The 15366-nt window shown below is 43.8% G+C and overlaps 1 protein-coding gene across 1 annotated transcript; it reads left to right on the top strand.

Moving 5' to 3' along the window:
* The first annotated feature begins 3970 nt into the window (after positions 1-3970).
* Positions 3971-15312, top strand: prxl2b (peroxiredoxin like 2B). The gene is made up of 7 exons (XM_015959038.3): positions 3971-4165; positions 4505-4709; positions 4969-5020; positions 5216-5279; positions 8796-8871; positions 9829-9947; positions 14733-15312. Exons 1-7 carry the CDS (start codon positions 4103-4105, stop codon positions 14757-14759), a joined length of 606 nt encoding a protein of 201 aa, XP_015814524.3. The 5' UTR covers positions 3971-4102; the 3' UTR covers positions 14760-15312.
* Positions 15313-15366: the final 54 nt, after the last annotated feature.

Below are 15366 nucleotides of genomic sequence, written 5' to 3' on the forward strand. Positions count from 1 at the left end.
TGATCATTTGTTTTCCTTCGTTTTTGGCTTTAACCTTCCTGAAAGGAAGGTGTTTACTAAACTGTTCCCATATTCACAATTAAAAAGAAATGGCCAAATGTATTAAGATGCAATAGATATTAATGGTCTCTGCAGAAACACTGACATCTTTTTAGAGCCACTTCTCTATAGCAAACTCATTATGTCTAATTAAATTATAGCATTATTATCTGACCTGCAGGTTGCCTACCTTTTAAATGACAAAGGTAAAATCAACCCAGAGGGCGACTTTACTTTAATTCGCTGAGAATTATTCACAATTATACTTTTTCCTTTTTATATGGCTATAAGTGATGCCACTTGTTCAAGAAAAAACTCATAAACATTAGAATGAAAGCTAAAGTTACGGAGCTGATCTTTACTTAAAGCTATTTTAAAGCCACCCTTTTAGTCTATTATATGAATTTAAATTCATCTGTTGGAAAATGAGAACAATTCCAAAACAATCCTTAATTTTCCATTTATGAACCAGTTTTACAGCCATTTTTGTCTTTGATCACATTTAATTTTTGTCCTTATTTTGTTATCTAGCATAAAACCTCCTTCACACTGGAAACATCAGCAGCATGGAACTTCAATGAGGTCCATTACACACCAGGAGAGTCTTGGCTGAAGAACGGCTTCCTCGCAGTGCTCCTCACTGGACTCGCGAGATCACAAACTCGAGACTTCAAAGGTGGCTTGTTTGCGCAATCCGCCACCAAACAAAAGAGAAGGAATCACGTTTGACATTGCTGTCATATATGATGTTGTTCCTTTCCACTGCCAGGAATAAAGCTGCGAATGAGCCGCCACTGCCATTATATAAATAGCACCTGCACATGTCATCACAGAGAACACTGAAATATGTTTCACGCTTACTATTCGATCATACAAGACTGTTAAAATAAATACATTTGAATTATCCTATTACTGTTTTCCTGTTTTATTCTTAAAAGGATCATTTGCAGCATTTGTGCACTGAGACTATAATTTCCAACAGTGTAAACAATATCACACAGACCATGTCTTGTTTTTTTGTTGTTGTTGTTGTTGAAGAAATATTGTAAATACTGACTACTAGCTCAGTGGCCTAGTGGTTGAGTGTCCTCCCTGAGACTGGGAGGTCAGGGTTCGATTCCTGGTCGGGTCATACTAAAGACTTTGAAAAAATGGGACCCAATGCCTCCCTGCTCAACAATCAGCAATAAGGGGTTGGATTGGGTAGTTAAACCACCAAATGGTTCCCGAGCGCGGCTGTGTCTGCAGCTCACCGCTTCCCCAGGGGATGGGTCAAATGTGGAGAACAAATATCGCACACACATCACTAATGGGACTTTAACTTTAATTATTCACTGAATTAGTTAACAAAAATGACTTATCCCTGGCAAAACACTAAACCCATGATATAATCTCCATACGTCAAAGAAAACTAATTTGCAATAGCTTATAGATTCACCATAATTGTTAAAGTTGTCATAAATAAGTATGAGTTGTAATGGTTTAATTTTAATGTTATTTAATGAGCCATAAGACATAAGATTCCATAGCCGATATGAAATCAGTCTTATGGATCTGTGGGTACTGTTTAACCAGAAGATTGGAACTTTTTATTGCAGGGATTAGGTAACAGCTTCGTATTAACTCAGAGAACACAGAAGAGAGAGTCAAGTTTAAAAGTTTAAAGATTTATTACTAAACAAATTAAAACTAGACTAACTTAAACACTAAATATAAGGTGTAACTAAGGTGAATGAGACGGAGAATGGTGTGGTGTGGAATGTTGCTCAGAACCAGCAAATCTGAAGAAACGATTAGTTCTGGGAGTGAAGGTGATGTCTTTGCGTTAAGCTTTGGCTAGGAGATTCATAAACACATTCAACGCCATTCTGTCGGCCTACGTACCCTTAGAGGAAGTCCCCGTCTAGATCAGGAGGTGTACAGGTCCAGCTTGACCTTTGTGGAGCCAAAGCTTGTAGAACAGCCGCGGCAATCGACCACCAGTCTTGAGATACTTCCGGGTCATGACAGTTTATCGGCATCCAACAAGACCCAAAATGGGGTCGTGATGGTTCAGCTTTTATTCTGAAAGGAACCATTGCAGCAGGTGGAACGGCAACAGGTTCATCCAGCTTGTCATTGGTTATTTCGGCTGAAGAGGTGAGTTTACGGATTGGCCACTCCGACAACTTCTCTTGAACGCTTTGAACTGGCGTTAAAGATGACGTGAGCATAGTTTTATACTTCGGATGTTTTGGTTTATGGTGGAATGAAAAGATGACAAATTTACCAAGCACCACCAAAACCACACCTCCGTCAGATCTGGCAGATTCTGATTGGACCAGTAAAAGCAATGTGTCGTCTCTTGTGCTACGTGTGATCAGTCCTAGTGGAAACTTTTAAAGTCATATTACTTTAATATAATCCTATAGAATAAAATAAGTATCATGACTTTAAATGTTTCCACTAGGACTTCTTAGTCCTAGTGGAAACAAAGTAATTAATATTTTGATTTCACAGATTGGTCACATCTTATTATTGACTAACACTTTGTTTGAATAGCTTTATTAAAAATAAAGTTCTTTGATTTATTAAAAGGAGAGAGTCCTTTCTTCATTCTTCTCTTGAGCTGGAAAGAAGCAGTTTAGAAGCAAATGCATGAGACCTCTAGGCCATATGTCATGCAGACTAGTTCTGTGTCAGAGTGGGGGGGGGGGGGGGGGGAAATTACTTTTAGTGGAAACGGTCATTTCATTCTGTTACAGAGTAATATGCGGAGGAGTGGACTTGAGTCACATGATTTGGACTCGAGTTATTATTTCAATAACTTCTGACTTGACTTGATAAAATCTATAAACACTTATGACTTGACTTGGACTTGAAAGCCAGTGACTTGCGACTTGAATCGACTTGCATCTGTTGACTTGATAATGACTTGAGCATTTTTTATATTTTAGCACAAAAGTGACACGACATGGACAAAAATCATAATCATTCTTTGTTCTGGGTTTGATGTTGTACTGCTAAATGCAGCAGCTCTTTGTTTATAATCCATTTGAGTTGATTTCTGCTTGCTTGAGCAAATAAATTAAGCTTTAAGAAGCTTTATTTCTGGAATTTAGTTATAATCATTCTTATTAAATTGAAGCTGGACAGATGACTTGATTATCACTTAAAAATTCAAAGTTAAGGACTTGGATTTGACTTGGACTTCCAGATCATTGACTTTCGACTCAACTTGGACTTGGTTGTCTTTGACTTGGACTTGACTCGAGACTTGACTGGAAAGATTGTGGCTTACTTGTGACTTGCAAAGCAGTGACTTGGTCACACCTCTGGTAAGATGGAGATGTTTATTATGTCTCTTTTTCATTATCAGTGGTTCAAGGCAGAAAGGTTTGACCACTGGCATGAAGTACCAAACATCTCTCTCTTAAATTGAGTATTATTGGGGGGAATGAAAGCATCTGCAGAAACATTTCTAATGGGTTTTAGTAAAGATTGGCTTTTTTCTGCCTTCTTTAATCATCAAATCAATATTAAACAGGGAAAAGGGCATCCAGTGAATTAAAAAGCGAGCTACTAAAGTAAACTTTTAAGAAGATAATAAACTAAAATCTGTGTGACTCAAGAAAACGGGAAGCAAAGTCCACGTTATAAAATCCACCACCTTTGAACTCTCTGACACGCCTTATGAAACCTGCATTATGGGGGGAAAACAACTATTTCAAATTATTCAGGCAAGAATTTAGTTATGATTAGTCAGGTTAGTCGTGTGGGCCGGTATCTTTAAGGGGAAACTGTTTTATTTAGATGGAACTTCATAATTTACAATCCACTAAAGTGAGCACGCGCGAGACACTGCCCTTACTAAGCCCCGCCCTAGATTTGAAACAGGCTTTCTGATTGGTTACATTGTCAGGGGTAGCCGATTCTGATTAGTTCAGTGGGCGTTTACGGAACTGGTTGTTTTGCAACAGATGCGCTAAAGTGGGTGTGAGGAGGAATACTTACAATCACACATTCTGTGTCTCACGCGGGTTTGACCTACTAGTGTCGTGTAAAAGTCCTCAGTCTTTAGAAAATGGCTAAAGTCGACCTGGATAAGGTTGGAAAGAACTTGTTGAAAAGTGCCGACAGTGGTGAGGTAGGTTCAGGCTACACGACTGCTTTTCTCGCCTGTCTGATGAATATCTTCCGTTTCGTTTTTTTTTTTTAGCATTTAATGTTTTTATTTTGCAATGAGGCTGTACTGTTTGGTAACAAAGTTTGTGCACAAACACCCATAGCTAAACCTGTTTTGTGTGTGCATATGTAACAGCTGACATAATTATTGACGTCATTTGAAGGGAAACTCATGACCATCAGTCACGTCGTCGTGGCTTTTAAGGGAATATATTAAATCAGATCATCCACATTATTCTTCTCACCTTTCCAGGTGATCGCGTGTGTTGTTTTGCTTATTCGTTTGTTGATTTTGTTGCAGAAGGTGGAGCTGAAGTCTCTGTGGCAGGATCAGCCAGTGGTGGTGTTCTTCCTGCGCAGGTTTGGCTGTCAAGTGTGTCGATGGACAGCAGCAGAGATCAGCAAACTGGAGCCTGACCTCAGAGCCAGTGGGGTCTCGCTGGTGGGAGTGGGACCAGAGCAGTTTGGGCTGCAGGAGTTTACAGAAGGAGGATTCTTTAAAGGAAGTAAGCAGCACCGACTCATCTTATGCAGCTATAACTCCTCAGTGCTATGAAAAATGCAACCAAAGCATTAAAATTGATGTTTTAATGCTTCTAAAATGCATTTAGAAAATCTGATTAGAGTGTATAATCCAACTCTATAATAAAAACAAAACTGAAATGATTTTATTCCTCCTGGTCCACAGAAAATATCACCATTGAATTTCAAATTCCCTCGCTGTTATAATAGTCAAAATAATCATCGTTGATTGTCTTTTTTTAGCCATTTATGTGGACGAGGAGAAGAAGTGTTACAAGGATTTGGGTTTCAGACGGTGAGTGTGTTAAATTTGTGTTTACATCATGTAGAGGGGCAGCAGTTTAAACAATGCATTTTTTTTTAGTCAGACATGAATTCATTGGGTTTGTCAAATGTAATTAGTTCATGTTTTTTAGTTTAGAGTTTTAACTGTAGGCAGTAACTAATAACTTGTAATAACTGTATTTTATTTTTGCTTTTTCCTTCTCAGGTACTCAGCCTTAAGTGTGGTTCCTGCAGCTCTGGGGAAAAAAGTTCGAGACGTAGCTTCAAAGGTAGACAAATGCATGTGTAGTGGTTGACTACGGATGTCTTTTGAGGTTTAATTACAATCAATAAGATTTGATGATTTCTATATAAATATATAAATATCAACCTGATTGATCTTTGAATGTTTAACCAGAAAAATTAGAATTCTTTGTTTATTCAAGGATCGTAAGACACTTTGTATTAATTCAGAGAGTCAAGTTTATAAAAGTAAGACATTTATTTTCTAAACAATTAAAAATGTGACAACTAGGAAAAACTTCATGCGATGAATGAATCTAAGCAGATGGAATGTGAGGTGTGATGATGTGTGAATGTGATGTTATCAGAACCTTCGTATCCGGAGAAACTTGAGTTCTCAGTGGGAGTGAATTTGGTCTGCTATAAACTATAAGTTGATGGTTTATAAGACCACATCAGATGCAATCTGTCGAGTCTACGTACCCTTTCGAAGACCCCCGTGGTAGATCCGGAATGTGTTGAAGTCCGGGGGACCCCAAAGGTACCGAAGTCTGTAGAAGAAACCACAGTGCCACTAGACCGTCTCGAGATGTCTGCAGGTCACGACAGGTAGTTATTTGCGTCTATGGAGGACTCTTAAAGAGTCGGAGCTGGTTCAGCTTTATTCTGAAGGAAACGTTTGTGGTCAGCTGCAGCGTGCAACAGGTTTTGACAGCTTGTCAAAAGATGCGGTGGGAGAAGAGGCCTCCTCCGATGGCCAGACAGAGTTGGGCTCAACTGAATCACTCAGGAAGTGATTCTGTTTAAATAATGGCCAAATCTTGGTTTATTGATCAATCAGAACTTGCCATTTAAATGGGTTTTATCAACAACCTCAGATACACACCTCCCTCAGACATAAAGATGCTGATTTTGGGGATAAGATAATATCTGTGCAGTGACGTTAACTTAACTTGCTTCATGGAGATATGTTGAGTGTGTCTTGTCCAGTCAGTACGCTGATGAAATATATGACCCATATATTTAATTTCATCCTTATTAATCTTCCAATGTAATAGTAATATTCATTTCAACTTCAGTAATTTAAGCACAGATTATTCAAAACATTTCATTTAACCATATTGTTCATTTCATTATATGATTTAATTATGAAAGTTCATCCTTCTTGTTCTGTGAAGCAAAGCAGTCTTAGATAAGAGGAAGCTGGAGAGAGACCTTGGTCAAGCAACAGTATCTTTCTTGCAGATTAAAGGCGCCAGTTAAGACATATGTCCCCATATGACCAGATACTGAAGAGGTCAAACTGTAGGTGAAAAACTGACCATTCCTGGAGGCTACATAAGATTATTTTATTCCTAAACGCTCAACATTCTGAATCAAAACATTTCTGTTTTCATGCATTCCTCAGTTTTAGAGTGTTGTTGTTATGGATGCTGGACTCCCGCTCCTTGTGCAAGCCCAGCGCCGCTCCCTTTTGTGGATTTCAGGACCTCGGACAGGTCCTCAGCCAGGCTGGCCTCCACCTCTGCCTACCTTCTGTGCCTCAGCTGCAAGTCATCAGCTAACGAGAGCTGATGACTTAAAAGCAGCTGCTAGACTTCTGAGAGAAAACTTCCACCGACAAAGCAGTTTTTTAATCTCCTCGGTCCTCGATGACAAATAATAACAAATGGTTGATCGGATATAGGGCTTTGTATATTTGGTTTAAATCCTTTTGTTAAACATCCATTTTCTTGGTGTTTCTTAGTTGTGCGTTTTGGTCTGCTCATAGAGCTTGATTTTCAGTTATTGTAGTCGGCGTTTGAAAGCCATCTTTATTATTTGATTCTAGTTTCAGCTGTAGAGCTCGTTTTTCTTTGAGTGGATTTTAACACAATTTAGCTGGATCCTGAGGAAGGTGGAATAGGTGGAATAGGTGGGGAGAGCAGAATAAAGAGAGTGGTGAAGAAGGTCATACAAAAGCCAGCCTGAACAAGTGAATTTTCAGCTGCTTTTTAAAGGAGACCACTGAGTCCACTGATCTCAGGCTCAGGGGGAGAGAGATCCAGAGTCTGGGGGCCACAGCAGCAAATGATCTGTCACCTTTGGTCTTTAGCCTGGTGTGCTGCACAACCAGTAGGCTTCATCACTGGACCTCAGGGACCTGCTGGGGGTGTAGGGACTAAGAAGATCACCAATGTAAGATGGTGCTTGTCCATGTAAGGCCCTATAGACCAGAACCAGGATCTTGAAATGAACCCTGAAGTTGACTGGCAGCCAGTGAAGCTGGAGGAGAAGCGGGGTGATGTGGGTGTGTTTGGAGGACTTGGTCAGAAGCCGAGCACATGCATTCTGAACCACCTGTAGACGGTTCAGGGAGGTTCTGCTCAGACACGTGAAAAGAGAGTTACAGTAGTCTAACCCCTTCTTTCCACTTGAGCCGTCAGCAGCACGTCATAGCTGCTGATAGGAACCGCTGTGGTCAACAGAACCTTTTCCACCGGAGCCGTCAGCAGCGAGAGTCGGCCGCATCTCAGGAGCAGCATGTCACGGCCCTTACGCGCCGGTTCTATTTTCTACGCGTTACGCCTCTGAAACGGGTCAAGTTCGACATTTTTGGGGAAGGGAAGACAGGAAATCGGACGCGGAAACAGAGCGAAGCTACCCGAGATTTTCAGAATAAAGAAACGTACTGCCTTCCGGTTGCTTTACTTTAAAAAAAGTTACTAACTGTGCGGCCCTGTGAGAAGTTATCACCTAGCTAGCGGTCTCCTTTGTTTTTCAGGTCCGTATTGGCGATTATAAAATAGACAGAACATAAAACACAAACCTTTTGCAGCCATGTTGTAGTTTTCTCCTGCTTGTTGTTGTGTTTACTGACGAAGTCACTCGTGTGACTTCGTGCTCTGTCGGTGACAGCTGCTCCCCTGCTGCTACGTGTCTCTGGTGGGAAGGGCCAAGCAGCAGCTTACGCGAGCTAGACGTGCTGCTGCAGTAACGTGCTGCTGACTGCTCCGGTGGAAAGGAGGGGTAAGCGTGAGGAGATGAAGGTGTGGATAACTGTCTCAAGTTCCGAGCGGGACAGAATGGGACTCAGCTTTGCAATGTTCTTGAGATGGAAGAAGGATATCCTCCTTTAGATTTTGTGTAGCTCCGGCTTTGTGTAAACTTAGTTGTGTTCTCCCTGAGGCCCTTTTGGCCTCAGGTGTTTTGAGTTCTTTCCCCTTCGTCCTCCGTGCACTTTTAGTTTAGAACGTTAGTTGTCCCCGTTATTTCCCCGTCCAGGACAGAGTATTTGTGTTCTCCCTTTAATAAAAACACTGTTTTACCTAACCACACCTTTTTCTCTCTCCAGTTCTTATGTTACCCTTCCTTCCACAACCACTTACCACACTAAGGTTGTAACAGTTGTATTCTAACTAAATCTGTTTTGTAATCAATTTCAAAGAAATCTTCCCAAATGCAAACTTTCATTATGTCCATTACCTGGGTTTCTTATCTACATAGAGACCACTGTCAGCTTCCAAGTTTCTGATAGATTTGGATGTAGGTCTTCTCTAACTGTCATCTCCTGCTGCTTCCAGGCAAGTGCGGCAGGAATTCAGGGGAACTTCTCTGGAGATCTGCTCCAGAGTGGAGGGATGCTCATTGTAGCTAAAGGTAAAGTCACCACTAGGGGGTGTTAGGGTTGGTATGCAGCACGTTTGGTTTCTCTGCTCCAACACACTTGATTCAGTGGTTTAATGACTGTGCGTCAGCTCATCAGGCTCTGCAGAAGCCTGTTAATCACCTGCTGATTGAAATCAGGTGTGTTTTAACAGGATTAAAACTAAAACGTGCTGGATACTGGCTCTCCAGACCTGCAGTTGCATGCCCCTGCCATAGAGTTTAGTTCTGAAAAGGTCCAGAAAAATAATGCGTTTCTAAAGTTCACCCTGTAGAGGGCAGTGTTGCACAATGTTTTTGTTTGGCAGTAATCCTCATTTAGAACCACTCATCAAGGATGCTGACTGCACTATCTTTATTACTTCTGTTCAGACCAGTTTAAAGGTTGATTTTCCCAAATTTCTAAAATTGTTTTTATCTTAAACATTACATAAACTTTACATACGTCTGTAATTGTGAAACAACAAAGGGATTTCATAGCTTAGAAAGTGTTTGGAATCATTTATGGAAAAACTAAGAAGGGTTAAAACATAATTTTGTGTTTTTGGTGACATAACTTTTGTGTCAGACAAAGTCATGGTCCAGAAATATGGAAAAAGGTGACAGGAGCTCTTAGTTGATGACTAAATGTGTTCTTATTCTCTGTAATTTTGCTGTAAGACATTTTGTCCTTCATTTAAAAAAAGTCCTGCGTCTCTTCAATTAACCGTCTTTGCAGAACGTTCACTGAGCCCCCCCTTATATACACACACACACACACACACACACACACACACACACACACACACACACACACACACACACACACACACACACACACACACACACACACACACACCCTTATGCATGTTTAGTTAGACTGCGTTCTGTGTTTTTGTGGGTTTATTTGGAATAATTGCTGCTTGATACAACGTCGGAAACCATTTTTTTCTATTCCTTTTCTCTATAAAGGTGGAGAAAAAGTCTTACTACACTTCATCCAAGACTCACCTGGAGACTTTGTCCCTCTGGAGGACATTTCCACAGCTTTGGGCCTCTCCTCCTCGGTGAAAGCAGGTCAAAAACCAGTGGTAAGACTTTTCCCTCAGAATAATGTAATTTTAGTCAGAGTCTTCTGAATGCTCGTTTTTCTGTGTAATAAAGGATCAGACTGTATTATTTTTGTCTGTTTGTGTCCTACCAGATATTGGGCTTTTTTTTTTGTTTGTTTGTTTTTTCTCAAAAACGACCCAGAAGGGACACGTGCAGCAGACCGGTCTCTCTACAGTCTATTTCACACTTATTTCACTATCTTCATGGTTCATCAGAGTCTGTATCAAAGGTTTTAGAAACCTTTTCAACCTGATGAGCTCTGTTGTTCATTTGTTTTTGAGACAAGAAAGAAAGAAAGAAAGAAAACATGTTTTTTCTATGCATCAAAACAGTTGGATTGTGAAAACAAATCACTCCTACATTAGTGAGCTAACATCCAAATTTGGAGTCTTTTCCTTTAATCGTCAGATAAATATTTTTTGTTTTCAGCACATGCTGTTGTACAAATTTTTCTTCTGGTTTTGTTGTTTGTTGCCCTCTAAAGCCAGCGTGTCGGCGCTGTTGTGGCGTGACCCCATGACCCGTCTGTCTGACGACTAACAGATGTCATCCCTGCAGCCTGCAAACAGAGTAGCCCTTGTTTTCTCTGACGGGTCCTAAGTCGTTAGGAACAAGTCACATGCAGACTTGGGTTTAGGGGAGAAAAAATATAATGACATCAACAAAAGCTGAGAGTATTGGGTTAATATACATTCAGGAGTGAAGAAACAGTTGCTGCTGCTGTTTACTGAATCAGAAACTCACTTGTTTGTGTCCAGAGGTGGAAAGACCTTTAAACTAGATATGCTGGGGGAGTGACCTATGGTGTGATTCAGCTTTTTCATCATGCAGATGGAGTTTTATCCCAAAAATTTAAGTTATGACTATTATCACATCTTACATCTGAAAAAAAAAACCAAGTTTCTTAACCATTAAATTTCAACCTGCAACATTTTAAACGTATTGGATCATTAAAGGTGTGGAACTAAAAAAAATTAAACAAATAAAAGGCACCAGCCCCCCGCGACCCTGCGTGTATAAGCGGGAATAGAAACTGGGTGATTTCTTGACTTTGGAGAACTTTTTATTATCAAAAATTTGCCCCACCTGCAAACTATTCACTGTGCAAACAAAAAGTCTACAACATCCATAGCCTTGAGATACCCAGGACGAACCTCATCCGCCCCCGGGGCTCCGCCGCTGTGTAGTTGTTTGACTACCTCAGCAACTTCTGCCCTCGAGATCGGACAGTCCATCCCCAGGCCTCCCAGCTCTGGTTCCTCCTCGGAATGCGCATTGGTGGGATTGAGGAGCTCCTCAAAGTATTCCTTCCACCGTCCGACTATAGCCTCAGTTGACGTCAGCAGCTCCCCATCCCCACTGTAAACAGTGTGAGCGAGTTGCTGCCTTCCTCTCCTGAGGCGCCGGACAGTTTGCCAGAACCTCTTTGGAGCCGATCGATAGTCTTTCTCCATGGCCTCACCAAACTCCGCCCACGCCTGAGATTTTGCCTCGGCAACTGCCACTGCTGCACCCCGCTTGGCTATCCGGTACCTGTCTGCTGCCTCCGGAGACCCACAGACCAGCCACGCCCTGTAGGCCTCCTTCTTCAGCCTGACGGCTCCCCGAACCTCTGGTGTCCACCAGCGGGTACGGGGGTTGCCACCACGACTGGCACCGGCCACCTTACGACCACAGCTAGCAACAGCCGCCTCGACAATCGCAGAGTGGAACAAGGCCCACTCGGACTCAATGTCCCCCACTGCTCTCGGGACGTGGTCAAAGCTCTGCCGGAGGTGGGAGTTGAAGACCGTCTTGACAGGTTCTTCTGCCAGGCGTTCCCAGCAGACCCTCACTATGCGTTTGGGTCTGCCAGGTCTACGCGGCATGTTCCCTTGCCATCTGATCCAACTCACCACCAGGTGGTGATCAGTTGACAGCTCCGCCCCTCTCTTCACTCGGGTGTCCAAAACATACCGTCGCAGGTCAGATGATACGACTACAAAATCTATCATCGACCTGCGACCTAGGCTGCCCTGGTACCAAGTGTACCGGTGGGCATCCTTATGTTCGAACATGGTGTTCGTTATGGCCAAACTGCGGCTTGCACAGAAGTCCAATAACAAAACACCGCTCGAGTTCTGATCAGGTGGGCCGTTCCTCCCAATCACACCCCTCCAGGTCAAGCTGTCATTGCCCACGTGAGCATTGAAGTCCCCCAGCAGGACAATGGAGTCCCCTGATGGAGCACTATCTAGCACTCGTCCCAGGGACTCCAAAAAGGGTGGGTACTCTGAACTGATATTTGGCCCATACGCACAAACAACAGTCAGGACCCGTTCCCCGACCCGAAGGCGCAAGGAAGCTACCCTCTTGTCCCCCGGGGTAAACCCCAACACACAGGCAGAGAGTCTCGGGGCTAACAAAAAGCCAACCCCAGCCCTCCGCCTCTCACCCGGAGCAACTCCAGCAAAGTAGAGTGTCCAACCCCTCTCCAGGTCTCGGGTTCCAGAGCCAATGCAATGTGTCGAGGTGAGTCCGACTATATCTAGCCGGTACCGCTCAACCTCTGCCACAAGCTCCGGCTCCTTCCCCGCCAGCGAGGTGACGTTCCATGTCCCAAAAACTAGTTTCCTTGTCCGGGGATTGGACCGCCAAGGCTCCCGCCTTGGTCTGCCACCCGATTCACATTGCACCGGACCCTTCATGTTCCTCCTGCGGGTGGTGGGTCCACAGTTGGACGAGCCCATGTATCCGGTTCGGGCTGGGCCCGGCCGGGCCCCATGGGCGAAAGCCCGGCCACCAGGCGCTCGCTCACGGGCCCCAACCCCAGGCCTGGCTCCAGGGTGGGACCCCGGTAACCCTCCGGGCCGGGTACTCCGACTCTTCGTTTTCACCGCCATGAAAGATCCTTCGAACCGTTCTTTGTCTCACCCTTCACCTAAGACCAATTTGTCATGGGAGACCCTACCAGGGGCACTAAGTGCCCCAGACAACATAGCTCCTAGGATCATTAGGGCACTCAAACTCCTCCACCACGATAAGGTGACGTGGTCATCGGGGGCAGTTCCTAGGGAGTGGCAGACCGGGGTGGTGGTCCCCATCTTTAAGAAGGGTGACCTGAGGGTGTGTTTCAACTATAGGGGGATCACACTCCTCAGCCTCCCTGGAAAGGTCTACTCCAAGGTACTGGAGAGGAGGGTCCGATCGATAGTTGAATCTCAGATAGAGGAGGAGCAATGTGGTTTTCGTCCTGGCCGTGGAACTGTGGACCAGCTCTATACCCTTGCAAGGGTGATGGAGGGGGCATGGGAGTTTGCCCAACCAATCCACATGTGCTTTGTGGATTTGGAGAAGGCTTATGACCGTGTCCCCAGGGGCACCCTGTGGGGGACACTCCAGGAGTATGGGGTGGGTGGCTTTCTGTTAAGGGCCATTCAGTCCCTTTACCAGAGGAGCGTGAGTTTGGTCCGCATAGCCGGTAGTAAGTCGGACCTGTTCCCAGTGAGGGTTGGACTCCGCCAGGGCTGCCCTTTGTCACCGGTTCTGTTCATCACATTTATGGACAGAATTTCTAGACGCAGCCGTGGTGTGGAGTGTGTCGAGTTTGGTGGCAGGAGAATCTCGTCTCTGCTTTTTGCGGATGATGTGGTCCTCCTAGCTTCATCCAGCTCTGACCTTCAGCTCTTGCTGGGTAGGTTCGCGGCCGAATGTGAAGCGGCTGGGATGAGGATCAGCACCTCCAAATCTGAGACCATGGTTCTCGACCGGAAAAGGGTGGCTTGCCACCTCCGGGTCGGGGGAGAGGTCCTACCTCAAGTGGAGGAGTTTAAGTATCTCGGGGTCTTGTTCACGAGTGAGGGTAGGAGGGATCGGGAGATCGACAGGCGGATTGGTTCGGCGTCTGCAGTGATGCGGACGCTGAGCCGATCTGTCGTGGGGAAGAGGGAGCTGAGCCAGAAAGCCAGGCTCTCGATTTACCGGTCGATCTACGTCCCAATCCTCACCTATGGTCATGAGCTTTGGGTAATGACCGAAAGAACGAGATCGCGGATACAAGCGGCCGAAATGAGTTTCCTCCGTAGGGTGGCCGGGCTCAGCCTTAGAGATAGGGTGAGGAGCTCGGACATTCGGGAAGGACTCGGAGTAGAACCGCTGCTCCTCCGGATCGAAAGGAGCCAGTTGAGGTGGTTTGGGCATCTGGTCAGGATGCCTCCTGGACGCCTCCCTGGGGAGGTGTTTCGGGCATGTCCTGCCGGCAGAAGGCCCCCGGGTCGACCCAGGACACGTTGGAGAAGTTACATCTCCAATCTGGTCCGGGAACGCCTTGGGGTCCTGCCGGAGGAGCTGGTGGACAAGGCCGGGGAGAGGACGGCCTGGAGCTCCCTAGTTGGGATGCTGCCCCCGCGACCCGGACCCGGATAAGCGGAGGAAGACGAGAGACGAGAGAGAACAAAAAGTCTTTAAAAGAAAGATCAAATAACTTTAATAATTTCCATTAAATGTAAGAACAAAGACTTGAAACAACAGATAATAAATATTTATAAATACCAAAATGCAAATGAAATCCTTCAGTAAATTATTATACATTTTTTTGTTCTCTGAATTGATACACACATCCTTTCCCATAAATGTCCCATATATCTATAAACCCCCTTTTTTAAGCAGAGAACAATCATGTTTTTTTCCTTGTGCAGGTTAATGCCTAATGCTTGTGTAGCATTTGATGGGTGGTATAAGATTATTAATCTTTATTTGTGTATTTCTTGTTTAATCTTTTGCAGTGCAACGATGACGTTTGCACACGATAATGAAGAAACTGCCGGTTCTACCTGCAATGCTCCTGCCAGCAAGATTAAGTGAAAGTGGAAATATGTGAAACTCTTTAAAGGTGTTAAACACTTGTTTAATCAATACATTTGCAGTGATCCTTTAGTGGAAATGAATGCCTTGTAAGACGTACTCGTAACACAAGCCCGAAGGAGTTCTGCTGTGTGGTGGAATTGCTAATGCTAACGATTAGCTTCTGCTAGCCAAGACTTCTCTGCTGTTTCCTGGACGCTAAACCAACAACAGCCTTCCCTGTTGTGAGTCGAGGTGGGTGAGTCCATGAATGTTAAGTGACAGTGTGACGTAGATCTGTCACGCATTATAAATCCTAGAGTTTCATCATTTATTCAGAAGCTAATGCAGGAGATAGGTGTAGGAGACTGTTTTCATGTTCAGCCTGGATGAAAAACTCAGTGACTGATTATAACCAGAAATAATAAAAAAAAAAAAAAGTTTTTTTAGTGTTCCTTTAAAATGAAGATTTAATCATTGTTTATTTTGTCATTTTGATCAATAAAAATTTCTCAAACTCCAGTTGCATCTGCAGCTACTTTATTTTTATGCACAATATAAATATGTAAAGTTAAA

This window comes from Nothobranchius furzeri, chromosome 3 (genome assembly GCF_043380555.1).
Source record: "Nothobranchius furzeri strain GRZ-AD chromosome 3, NfurGRZ-RIMD1, whole genome shotgun sequence".
Classification (NCBI taxonomy): Eukaryota; Metazoa; Chordata; class Actinopteri; order Cyprinodontiformes; family Nothobranchiidae; genus Nothobranchius; species Nothobranchius furzeri.